This window comes from Ambystoma mexicanum, chromosome 6q, assembly GCF_040938575.1.
Source record: "Ambystoma mexicanum isolate Mex_15411 chromosome 6q, UKY_AmexF1_1, whole genome shotgun sequence".
NCBI lineage: Eukaryota > Metazoa > Chordata > Amphibia > Caudata > Ambystomatidae > Ambystoma > Ambystoma mexicanum.
In genome coordinates, this window is record NC_090937.1 from 1,612,112,206 (window position 1) to 1,612,126,029 (window position 13,824).

Genomic DNA, 13,824 nt, shown 5'->3' on the forward strand with positions numbered 1-13,824 from the left:
ATTTATAATCATTTGCCTGATATTAGCCTTCTAACAACTCAAGCAGGGGTTGGTTATCTGCTTAAGAACTAGCTAATAATCGGAAACCTGTTCTAGAGACCGATGCTAGAATAATATGCAGTGCAAACCCTCTACGAGATCGTAATTAGGCAAAGACAAAGCCTGCTGCACCCCAAACCAAGAGAACAGGCTAGCTTCCCACCTGGTGGCTCTGACACACAGGTCCTCCTGCATCGCTTCTGTCACTGCAGGCTGACATGCATGCATTGGAAGAGTCTCCTTTGAAAACCCTGCACAGAGCAGGGGCTGCACCCGCATTATCTGATGCACTGGTCTTTTGCTAAAGACTTTGAGGTCATCTCACACTTAGGGAATGGTTATGGCCTCCCAAGACTTGTAACATCCATTAAAATAACAATGACTCCACCCAAATTGACTATTGTGCTCCAGGTAAGCAACAACTGTAGACGGATTTAATAGTCCAGAATTGAGTGAAAACCAAAACACTCATGCACAAAGAAGCATTGCCCTTTTTTCATCAAATTTGCTCTAGAGCAGCCAAGGAACCACTAAGCTACAGTGAGAATCTAAGACCCCCAGTTTATCATTAGAGAAATGACCAAGACCAACATTCCATCCTAAACCACCCCCCAAACCTGTTGCAACAGAGATCGTATGATATCATATGACATGGCATTTATAACGCGCCTATACATAAGAGCCGCCAATACTAATCTATCAGTTCTGTATGGGGTACCTCAAAGGGCAAGAATGTTGCCATGTCTCTATAATCTGTTCATGGCCCCTTTGTTCTTCATGCTAGAGGAGGGGGGGTTGTGTTTTCAAGCTATGCAGATGACATCCAATGTGTCATTTCACTAACTGGACATCATGAGAACGATGAGTTAGAGGTTAATAGAATCTTCTTACTGATTGAAAGGTGGATGTTGGACAACTTCCGAGCTCTGAATCGTAGTAAGACAGAGGTGTTGATTGTAGGTAGCCCAAAGGCTCTAAATAACCTAAATCAATCCTATAGCTCCTTTAAACTGGGCGACGACATTGTCTCTCCTTTACCTGAAACAAAAATTCTAGGAGTGACTTTGGAGCCGACACTGAGTATGAAGGCACATGTTTCAACAGTGGTGGCGGGGGTAGTATATTATGTCAAATTGTTGGCTCATTTGAGGCCCGTGATTTCCCAAGAAAGTGCGGAGACAATTGCAAGAGCAATAATCGGTGCTAAATTGGATTATTGCTGCAGCCTTCTGCTGGGTATCAGTCAGCGAGAATTGCATAGGCTGCAGGTTGCTCAGAACTCGGCAGTAAGAGTATTGTTCAGACTTGCTAGGCATAGTCATGTAACAGAGGCCAGGCGTTCTCTTCATTGGCTTCCTATCGAAGCCCCGATCAATTTTAGAGTGCTAGTCATTGCATTCAAATGCAGGCTACAAATAATGCCGGCATATCTACAAGGCCATATCAAGGAGAAATGCAATCAAAGAACTCTTAGATCGGGAAATCAAAATTTGATAATGCAGCCAAGATGCAAGACCTCAAGGCAGAAAACGGGTCTTTCAATGTGAAGGTCCATTCCCTTTGGAACAAATTGCCTGCAAGACTGAGGAGTCACAATTCTCTCCACGCCTTCAAGAAAGAATTGAAAACTCGCCTAGTCTCCTGAATCTATTACGCTATGGATGATCTGGTTACAGGAATCACACCATTCTGACCTGTGGCCAGTCATTTTTGATGCTATCGCCTGTTTGCTCATTTTTTGCTGGGGACCCAGTAAACACTTCTTGTGGGTCCTTTGCTCTTTTTCTGTTTTTTGTCTCTGTTGTTTCTCTTTATAATCCGCCCCTTTATGCCTGAGGGCGCATAACAAATGTAATGTAATGTAATCGTCAGCTCTAAGTGATGGCGAGGGTACCGCAAGCGCACCGGTTAATGGCATGTCCAAATGGTGCTGGGAAGTTCTGCACCCTAAACATGTAAACATTTCGCTGTATTCATAATGTGATGGCAATAGGTGTCAATGTACATCCCGAGCTGTTCCTGCCATCCAAATACTGGTAAAGGCCCCGGTATTACCCAAGGATTCTACTGAATTGTATAAATAAGAAGCAATTGCCTGTATTCCAGATATAACTACATTGTTTTCTGGAATGAATCCTAAATATGTGGTGAGCAGCTGAGAATCTCTAATTACATAATAAGGCCCCGAAACGTACGATGAATAAGTATAATTGTCTCTGTCTTTTATGTGTATGTATATTGAAATCATTACTGGCACAACATCACCAGTTTATAATTAGGACTTGACAGCACATTTAAGCCTAGTTCCAGATCACATGTAAGACTGGGTAGCACATATTTGGCAGTTTCCAATAAACTCACTTAAGACAAACTTAACAATTTACATTATTAATTATTATTAATTTATCTCTGGACCACGTGGAATTTTAGCAGATTTGAAATGTATACATTAAGCACCTGGGTGCTCCTAGTTTACATTATACCCACTTTGTACACAATGTCCAGCCTACGTTAGGCCCCATAATATGATTGGTTTCCATTATCTTCTCTTGAGCCATCCTCCGCCGGCCATAACTACCCCTTCCTTGCCGGTTTCATGCTTCATGGCCAGTGCAGGGAAGAAGAAAGAAGTAAGCTTTCCATGCGGTGCCTGGGCCTAGAGGGGCAGTGATACTGCAACCTGTAACAGGCGGGCATAATAGTGATGATTCTGTCCCTCAGCGGATGCCAGGCTTGAGAGGGCTGAAATGCAAGACCAGGCTATTGCAACCCGTTGCTCTCAAGATGTTTGTACTTCAACTCCCATCAGCACTAGCCAGCATAGTCAATGGTGAGGGATGATGGGAATCGAGGTCCAGGGCATCCGGAATAGCAAATCGTTCAGACATTTCTGCGTGGGGTCTCTGAAAGCAGCACACTGTGGGAACGACTTCATGCCATTCCATCCTCAGTAAGCTTGACATTAGCAGTAGGTCCACACTTTGCCATACCCGGTAAAATCCCAGTTTGCTATTCCCAGCCTGATTGACATGTCCACTAAGCTTCCCAGTAAGAATGTCTGCTCCCGTTCTGGGAGGACTTGGTGGGGGAAGTCGTCGGATTCAGGCAAATGTTAGATACAGTGGACCAACAATTTAGACTCTGCCTGCTGACTCTATACAATATGGTCATCGATCCTCAAACTCTGTTCCAATGGATCATCAGGAATGTATTGTGGAAACCTCTACAGGACCTCAAAATCCCTGCTGACCTATGTCCACCATTTAAGGTATGTGTTCGGAACATGATGTATCGTAGTAGTGTACTGGGGTATAGGCGGAAACGTTACCAAACAAATTCACATAACCACGGGTGATCGCCAAGGTTGAGGGTATGCTCTCTTTATGCTTTCTCTTTATTCTTTATATTGATGGCTGCTTTACAAGTAGGCCGGTCTGGAATTAACATGCAGTAATTCCATTTACCGGCACGTTTATGGACCGGCATACTGCACATTTGCTGGTTGGGTGGCCTGATAGATATCAAGCGAATAGCTGTAGGTAGGTCAGGCATCCCACTGGCAAAAAACAGTCGGAGTTCCAGGCACCGGTATTGCCTGTAATATTGGCAATCCCTGCATGGAGTCCTATGAAACTCCATGGAATGGGGATTAACATACCCTTACTGGCACCCAGAGGCGTTGCCAGGATTGTCTATTAAGTGGGGCCTGAACGTAATGTAGGAGGGCCGACAGCAGCGACATTAAAATCTGTAAATGTCCTCACAGAGCTGCTGAGTAGACAATTTTTCAGATTTTGGGTGGGCCTTGCCCACTCAACCCTACCCTGTCTATACTCTGCTGGCACCTGTAATCTGCCGGTAAATCAGGCAGACCAGGTGCTGGTAACAGTATTACTGTGTGGTGTTATCCCACCAGATTTACCACCGGTGTACCACCAAACTTGTAATAAGGTCCATTAATTACTATTCTTAAAAATGACTGCTCTGAATGTTGGTGCCCCCAGACTGGATGCGGGGAATGTGCAGACTGCATTATTTGAATACGATGATTCTGTTATATCTAAGACCCGCTGACGCACTACCTCTCATGGTGAACAGATTCAGTGAACTCTGTTCCACCACAGACCGGGATATAAGCCATGAGCAAACTGAATATCTTGCTGTATACCTTCACACGTCATTCAGTCACAACGTGCATCTCTATGAGGACGTCAGCAGTAGGTTCTTAATAAAGGCCCACTCTAAGATTAAAAAGGGCAATTAACACTAGGTCTTATAATGGTAATGCCCAGAAAAACCGAATCACAAAACTACAAGGCTGAAAAGATCGAGTTGTTTATGTCCAATTTTTGGGGGATTTCTGCACATTTTTATTAACAAATAGATGGGGGTGGGGTTGGGGTATAAATTAAGGTAGGGGGAAGCGAGGGTATGTTGGGGTCTCCTATGCATTATTGAAAATAAAAAGTGCCAAAAACCTTAAAACCTTTGACCAAAAAACCTCAGTCTTTTCGTCCTTGTTTTTTTCACGAACATCCCCTATAACAGTGATAATTTGGACCTCGCTGATGCTAATCTTGGCGATATTATTGAGTTGCATGTGAGTTACTCACGCTCTGTGCTGTCGATCATAGAACGTGAACCTCAATGTTTCATGTCTGTTTGCCCATATGAGATTTCCCTCACGATCTGAGGGCACTTGCGACCTTTCTCCTCTAATGCGCCCCTTTACCTTTTCAGGGTGACAGCAGGAAGCTGGAGGACACCAGCTCGTACTTGAGCCTCGTCTCCATGAGAAGCTTGCTGGAAGCCAAGCAGCTCACAGGGTCCTCTCTCCGGGTGGCTGGGGTTCCGGCGGGGATGGGAGTGAGCACACGGGACAGCTTCCAGATTTCAACACTGGTCAGCTCCACCAAACTTACCCAGAACGGTGAGTATGCCCCCACTCAGTTCCTTTAAGAAGGACTATCAGGCAGGGCAGCTGGGCCAGTCACCATTGGGTCGCCATCAGGTTCTCTCAGCAAATACGTACATTCTCCCGGCTTTTCCTGGCGACATTATGTATGGGGACATTATGTATGGGCACATTATGTATGGGGACATTATGTATGGGGACATTATGTATGGGCACATTATGTATGGGGACATTATGTATGGGGACATTATGTATGGGCACATTATGTATGGGGACATTATGTATGGGGACATTATGTATGGGCACATTATGTATGGGGACATTATGTATGGGGACATTATGTATGGGCACATTATGTATGGGGACATTATGTATGGGCACATTATGTATGGGGACATTATGTATGGGGACATTATGTATGGGCACATTATGTATGGGGACATTATGTATGGGCACATTATGTATGGGCACATTATGTATGGGCACATTATGTATGGGGACATTATGTATGGGCACATTATGTATGGGCACATTATGTATGGGCACATTATGTATGGGGACATTATGTATGGGGACATTATGTATGGGCACATTATGTATGGGGACATTATGTATGGGCACATTATGTATGGGGACATTATGTATGGGGACATTATGTATGGGCACATTATGTATGGGCACATTATGTATGGGCACATTATGTATGGGGACATTATGTATGGGCACATTATGTATGGGCACATTATGTATGGGCACATTATGTATGGGGACATTATGTATGGGCACATTATGTATGGGGACATTATGTATGGGGACATTATGTATGGGCACATTATGTATGGGGACATTATGTATGGGCACATTATGTATGGGGACATTATGTATGGGGACATTATGTATGGGGACATTATGTATGGGCACATTATGTATGGGGACATTATGTGTGGGCACATTATGTATGGGGACATTATGTATGGGGACATTATGTATGGGGACATTATGTGTGGGGACATTATGTATGGGGACATTATGTATGGGGACATTATGTATGGGGACATTATGTATGGGCACATTATGTATGGGGACATTATGTATGGGCACATTATGTATGGGGACATTATGTATGGGGACATTATGTATGGGGACATTATGTATGGGGACATTATGTATGGGCACATTATGTATGGGGACATTATTACCTGATACCCATTCTCCACATGTCCTATAGCTATGATGTCTCATGTTGAGGCACATGAATATAGAGGCACTTGCTGGTGCCAATGGCATCACTCTGGGTTCTACCTGCACATAGTGTTTCCACATCCCTGTTGCCCAGGTGTTGGAAGGCGGGTGCAGCCTAATACCAGTCCCATCAAGCCCACCTGCCCTGTCTATCTCTCTCACTACCTATCTTCACCCATTCTCAATCTTCCAGCCATCTACACACTGCACAGCCCTTCCTGCCCCAGGCGTCTGGCAAGACGCAATTAGAATAAAAAAATAATATTATGTTATGTTTTACAGTGCATTCCACTTGCTTTCTTTTACATTACTATTTAAAGAGCCGGCACTCACACCCACAACATACTGCACACACAGTACACAGTACACATATGCACGGCTATCTGCAAAGACAATGCACACAATCCATTTGACCACAGAATCGTGCCAAAAAAACGTTTCACTGCAGACTGCATACCACACACCTAGCGGCTATACTACTACACGTTGCCACATCACCACTAAGCAACCGCATGACATAACGTACACCCCTTCAGTCCAAGTTCCCAAGCACTCCAGGTAGTCCCTACACACAGTAACAAGCAATTTTGCATACACACACCCAGTGCAGACACATTCATTCCAAGACAGCACCCGGATAATATAGTCAACCCAAATGACAAATAAGCAAAACAGCTCACCATACATCAATGTTACCTCACAGCCTCAGCCCACCCCCTTACGCACAACAGACCATCCTAATATCAAATCATACACCATTCGTCTAGCACCATACTCCCTACCTGTAAGAGTATCCCAGTGAACAGCCACTCTGTGTGCACGCACATACACACACCACAAACACACAGACACACTCATTTATTCAATCACACAGTCATCTTCAAGACAGTCACCCCGAAATCCCCAAACTGAAACACTGAGAAACTCAGCACCTCCGGAGGCCTACGATCCACCAAATTAAGGAAATGTTCCATCGTGAACTCTGGTACAGGAAAGAAAGAACCCGAAGACAGGCCTTATCTGTCCACAGCCCAAGACTCTTGACCCTCCTCCCCATCAACAGCAGACTCGCCCCATGGCTTCCACATTTCAGGAATTAGCTTGAGACCATGACCCTCCTCTTCAAGGAGCGGCTCCTGCCTAAAACCTCTGCACATGCACTCCACCCCTCACCCAACCTGTGTCCTTCCCTGATTGCTTTTAGATCCCTTGCTGCCAAATTGCCAGCCCTCTGCCCCCATTGCTAGTTCCCTGCTCCCTTATATATCTGCTTTCCTCTCCATGTCCTTCGCACTAGGATTTGTAAAGTGCTCTGTTGCTTCCTGGAGCCAAGGTTAGTCAGTTCCACCCAGACACCTTATAAAGTATCAGTGGACAAGCCTAGCATCCCCTCACCTATGACCTCACATGTAATTTCTTTCCATGCAGTTGACCTCCTGGGCTTGCTGAAGTGGCGGTCCAAGCCAAGTCACCTGGAGGAAAACCTCAAGAAGCTGATGAAAGTGAATGGAGGGGAAGTGATGAAGGTTAGTACTCTCTGACAGTGAAGGCAAGTCTGCACACTCTGATCCAACCCTTCGGCTGCCTGCAACCCCAGGATCTCTGGCAGCATGTCCCGCACTTAGATGGAATTGTGAATGTTAGCCTGTGCCACACTTAAATGAAACTATGAATGTTACCAAGTACCACACTTAGATGGAATTCTTAACTTTAACCTGCATCGCATCTAGATAGAATTATGAATGTTAGCAGGTGCCACACTTAGATGGAATTCTTAACTTTAGCCTGCGTCACATTTAGATAGAAATATGAATGTTGGCATGCACCACACTTAAATGAAACTGTGAATGTTAACAAGTGCTTAGATGTAATTGTGATCACTAGCCTGCTTCAGATCTAGATATGATATTGAAGATTAGCAAGTGCCAAAATCAGATGGAACAGTGAACGATAGCAAGCATCATACCTAGACATAATTGCAAGGACAGCAATGCCAATTAACCAATCCACTAACAATTTCACCCCTCTGCATACACCTCTCAAAATTTAACCAAACACAACCACGAGCCTAAAACACAACAATCCGCACAAACTTCACTACAATACAACAACAAAACAAACCACACATGATTCGCACAACAGCACACAATGATTACCGTAAAACACACCAAGCCCAGCCAACGGACCCACAGGGCTGAGTCTGCCAACAGCACATCACTGCTCTCTTGCACTTTTCCAGCTTATTCCCACTAACTCACCCCCTCTTCCCTTTTTTCCGAGCCGCCAGAGTGCCAGGGGACCACTCCGGTTGTGATAGTGTGCAGTACTAATATCCTTTAACATTAACATTAACATCTAGATAGTGTGCCTTCGGCCCTAGTAAACGTCTGCTAAAGTTTACTGTGTAGAATCCTAGCTACATACTAAGGTGAAGCGATATTGAGTGTGCCCTATTAGTTTCACTGTGTTGAATCTCGCCTCTAGATAGTGTGCCAAACATCATTGAGTCTGCCCTAAAGCTTCATTGTGTTAATCTCTGCCTCTAGCTAGTCTGACCAAACAACACTGAGCGTCCACTAAAGCATTACTGTGCCGAATTTGAATCTAGCAAGTGTGCGCAAACAACATAGAGCATCCGCTAAAGTAATAGTGTGGTGAATTTTGCATCTAGATAGTATAGCCATGCAACATTGAGCACACCCGAAATTTGACTGTGTTGAATCCACAGCTAGTCACTATAGTAAAGCGGCATTGAGTGTGCCCAACTGTTTACTGTTTAGCTCCCCTCTAGATAGTGTCACCAAACTACTTTGTGACGGCTTGAAAAGTATCTCTATGTTGAATTCTACATCTTGATACTACAACCAAGCATAACTCCCACTGCGCGACGCCATGACTCCTTCCCTCCCATCGGAATCTAAAATGTAGAGCTTCACTGGGGCGTGCCTCTCACCTAAGATGAGTCTACAGCAGACCCAGACAGGACTGTGAATGTTAGCAATTTAAAAAGTTTCACTGTGTTGAATTCTCCATCTGGATAGTGTGTCCATTCAACATTGAGCGGGCCCTGAAGTTTTGCTGTGCTGAATTCTGCATCTAGATATTGTGGTCAAGCGATATTGAGTGCACCCGAAAGGTTTCACTGTGTTGAATTTTACATCTAGATAGTGGGCATCATCACGAGTTGGGCGGTAACGCTGGCGCAAATATCGCTGGTGTTATCTGCCCTACCGCCAAACCCACCGGTGCTATTAGCGCCGTTTCACGGGTTTGGCGGAACACGAAATCCCCATTCCCCATTGAGCCCATTCGGGAATGCCCCATTCCCCATTGGGCTCAATGGGACATTTTGCGCTCTTACCACCGGCGGATTTCCTGCCGGCGGTAAGAGCGGAAAATTTCAGCAGATTTCACCCCAGCTAAAAGCTGGGGGGAAATCAGCCAAAGCTGTGATTTGGCAGACCCTTAAATCCGGCGGTAACAGCGCTACCGCCAGATTTAAGGGTTACCTCCAAACTAGTGATGAGGCCGTGTGTCCAAACAACACTGAACGTGCCCTAAAGGTTTCACTGTGATGATCTCCGCAACTAGATAGCGTGAACAAACAACATTGAACCTGCCCCAAAAGTTCTACTGTGCTGAATTCTGCATCTAGATATTATGGTCAGGCGATATTGAGTGCTGCACCCGACAAGTTTAGCTGTGTTGAATTCTGCATCTGGATAGTGTGGTCAAGCGATATTGAGTGTGCCCAAAGTCTCACTGTGTTGAACTCCACATCTAGATATTGTGTTCAAACAACATTGAGTGTGCCCTAGAGGTTTTACTGTATGGAATTCTGCATCTAAACATTAGGCTCAGGTGATTTATCCCCACATATGCTATCGATCTTTATTTCCATATATATCTGTATCCCATATATACCTGTCGCTATATATCCGTATGTCGCTATGTATGTCCCCACCATCCTTCTCACTTGCCTGGTCTCAGGCGATTTTACTGATAACCATCATATCACATCACTACGCTTACTCTCTACTATACACCATCATACAACTACACCATCATACAACTAGAACACAGCTATACCCCTGATTAATTCGGCCTAGCTGTTCACATACACATACGACCCCATGAACACCTCATCACCCTAATAAAACACAGCTAGCAGAGTACATTCTGGCTAGCTTAGGCGTTCCTCAGGCCTAACGCAGCCAGAACCCAGTCTAGGTGTCCACACACCAGACTAAACACATCCAACTGATATCCTCAGCACCCCACCTATCGCTAGCAAGCAGCTTTCATCCAACAACTACACAAGCTGCACACATATCCGGTGCACCCACACACCATACAACACTTTCTCTCTCTTCTGACCTGAACTATGGTTCCCGAGGGTGTTCAACCTACCACGCTTTGAGGTCATACCAATGATTTATAAGACACTATATAAATGCCAAGTAACATAACATAACAGCAAGTTCCTGGGACTCATACGATAAACAGATTATTGCGCTCCCACAATTTTGAATGCACATATAAGTCTGAAGCATAAAAACAGGACCACTTTGTTAGGGCATAGTTATTCTTCCAAAGGGAAGTCAAAGGATTAATCTCTTGAACCTGTTGCTTTCATTGTATCATTTATCATCTGTTAGGATGGGATCTTTCCTCCCTGAGATCAGAGGCAGGGGGAACTGACCCAAGAGCATTTGCTGCAAGTTTTACCTGTCTCGCCTAGTGGCAGTGATGGCCGAGCAGTCAAATGCTTAATCTCTAGAACCTGCTGCTTTAATTGTATAATTTAGTATCTGTTAGGATGGGATCTTCCCTTCCTGAGATCGGGGGTCAGGAGGAACTGTCCCAAGAGCATTTGCTGCAAGTTTTGCCTGTCTCGCCTATTGGCAGTGATGGCTGAGTAGTCAAAGGGTTAATGTATAGAACCTGTTCCTTTCATTATATCATTTAGTATCTGTTAGGATGGGATATTCCCCCCTAAGATCAGGGGGCAGGAGAAAATTTGCTGCAAGTTTTTTTAATTTATTTTCTTATTGTGCAATAGCCAACTTTTGACTTTTAACACTTTCAAAACAATACATACAAAAGATAAAATTGTCATACTTCAAACAGTTTAGAAAAGTCAGTACACTAAAATCTTCCTCAAAAGGAACAAAATAAAATATCCCACGAGCACTGAGGTTACATTATGGAAACACATTTGTAATAAAAAACAAAAAAAGCAGAAAAGAAACTAATTCAAAAAATGTGCAATTAAATTGAAACTCCAAATATCATCTATATACATAGCAGCAGTTCCAATAAACAAAGTCACGAAAAAAACAAAACAGAGCATTGGCTCAGCCCATTTTGACTCTAGTTATGGTTAATTTCATTTAGTTCAAAAAAGGACTCAGTTCCTGATCAAATGCAAGTCCTTTAGAGCTCTGACGAGTTCCATTGAGAGAGCAGACTCCTGACAAGAGGATAATCTCCCCCAGAACTCACCAGAATTTAGCCAAGATACCTGATGAACTAATCTGCCAAATCTTTGTTCCCTCATGCACCACGTGCATATCACAGATTGATATAAATGTTTAGATGATTGCATAAACTTGTTATGACACTTGTCACAGTACGGTTCTATTTTCACTTCTCTGTCTCTAGTGGCCAAAATCTCCAGAGTAGGAAGTAGATTTAATCGAAATCTGAGGAGAGATAGTCCAAAACATAAATCAGGTGTTTTTTTCAGATAGGTGGGGACCATGGATAGGGGCTTGTCAACCACAGTAAAAGAGGTAGATCTCTTTGTCTCCTCATACTCTATATAGTGTCTATCCAGTCCATTTGTTTCACTTTATATTTTACCCTATCCTGATTTTGAAGGAGTTCGTTCAAATCACAGTCTACTCTCTCTAGAATTTCTAAGCCTCTTTGCTGGAACTTAATCAGAAACTCATTTTTACCGCAATGCAACTCTCCAGCAATTTCCTCAAATAGAGAATTCTTCGGGGCATCTAGAATTGATCTATACAATGTCAGCCACTTCTGTTGTAGCCATCATCTGAGGGACAGCAAACCCAGTTCAAAACGGAGAGAGACTATTGGCACACCATCCGGTAGTCCTAGTGTGCGTTTTCCACAACTTGGCTTCCCAGAAGTCCCACTCAAGTTCCATAGCTACAAAGTTGTAGTCCAGACCAAACAGGATTATCGGAATTACTTTCCCTATATAAAATTACACCAAAGGGAGAATCGGAAATTTGCAAAATTGGGATCTGATTCTTTTCATTTGTGCCCCCAATTTTACAAATTTTAGGTCAATTGAGCGCAGCAAGCTGCCTTTTGTTGGAATAGAGCTCATTGATGCTCCCAAATAGGTTAGATCCGGGACACCGGTACCGCCATCGACGTGGTGGTATGGGGACTTACCGGTCCATTCGGCCCTTTGCGGGACCAGTAAGTCCCCGTTTGAAATGCCATTCCCCATTCCCATTTGAGCCCCAATAGGGCTCAATGGGAAGGGGGAAGGCAGCAATAACGGTACCGCAAATTGCAGTACCGTTATTGACCCCCGGTATCCCTTTGCGGGTCCTGTCCTTAACGCCTGCTAAAACCAGGCGTTAAGGAAGGACCCACAAAGGGACCTCAGAATAGGGTGCAAAGGGATTACCGGCACTAGTGTCATTACCGGTGCCCGGTATCCCTTTGCGCCCGGGTTGTAATGACCCCCGATGCCTTACTATCTTTCGTGGATGTTTAAATCTTATTATTTTAGACTTCTCGGGATTGATGGTGAGATTATTTTTACAGGTATAATTTTCTAGAGCGGACAAAAGGCGCTGCAACCCTACTTGGGAATGGTCTAGGACTACCACGTGATACGCGTATGCCAGCCAATTGATTTTTGTTTTTCCAAGGACTGGTGATATTAAACCTATGCCCCTCAACCACTCGACCAGATCTGCCATGAATAAAATAAACAAAACTGGGGCTAACAGGCATCCTCGGCGGACCCCTCTCTCTACCCTAATAGTGTTTGTCAGAAGACCAGATCTAGATAGCCTCACCTGCATGGAGTTGTTATGGTGCAATTCTCTCAAGATTGACAATAAACTAGGAGAAATACCCCAATCGTCCAGTTTTTTTTCCATAGAAGATTCTTGTCAATCATATCAAAGGCTTGGGAGAGGTCTAACCAGGCCCCAAAAAGGGTTGTACCCCCTCCTTGGACAGACGGGGCAGTCAGACAGCTTAAAACCAGCCCATTGAGAGAGTTAGATAGACCCTTTCTGAAGCCCGATTGCTGCCTTGGAATGACCCCCTTCTTTTTTGCCCAAGCTTCTAATTCCCCTAAAATGAGACCTGTAAAGATGTTGCTGTCCGCATCTAAAAGGGAGATTGGACGGTAATTAATTGCTAACAGTCTATCCCCCTTTTTGTAAATTGGAATCACTATGGAATTCTTCCATGAATCAGGGAAAAGCTTCAGACAAATGATGTTATAAAAAAGTTGTTTTACAGTCTCTGCCCACAGGGGAGGATCCCTTTTTAGTATTGAGTTGCTCAACCCATTGGGACCCACAGCTCTGAAAGCTGATGACTTCCTTATCAGCAGTTCCAGATCCGCA

General features: G+C 44.2%; 1 protein-coding gene across 1 annotated transcript in view; it reads left to right on the plus strand.

The window, feature by feature from the left end:
• LOC138516908 (dedicator of cytokinesis protein 2-like) overlaps positions 1-13,824 on the plus strand; it is a 2,920,848-nt gene that overhangs the window by 605,823 nt on the left and 2,301,201 nt on the right. The window contains exons 18-19 of the mRNA XM_069632364.1: positions 4,780-4,969; positions 7,625-7,722. Coding sequence (XP_069488465.1) covers positions 4,780-4,969; positions 7,625-7,722 — 288 coding nt within the window. The remainder of the gene's footprint in view (positions 1-4,779; positions 4,970-7,624; positions 7,723-13,824) is intronic.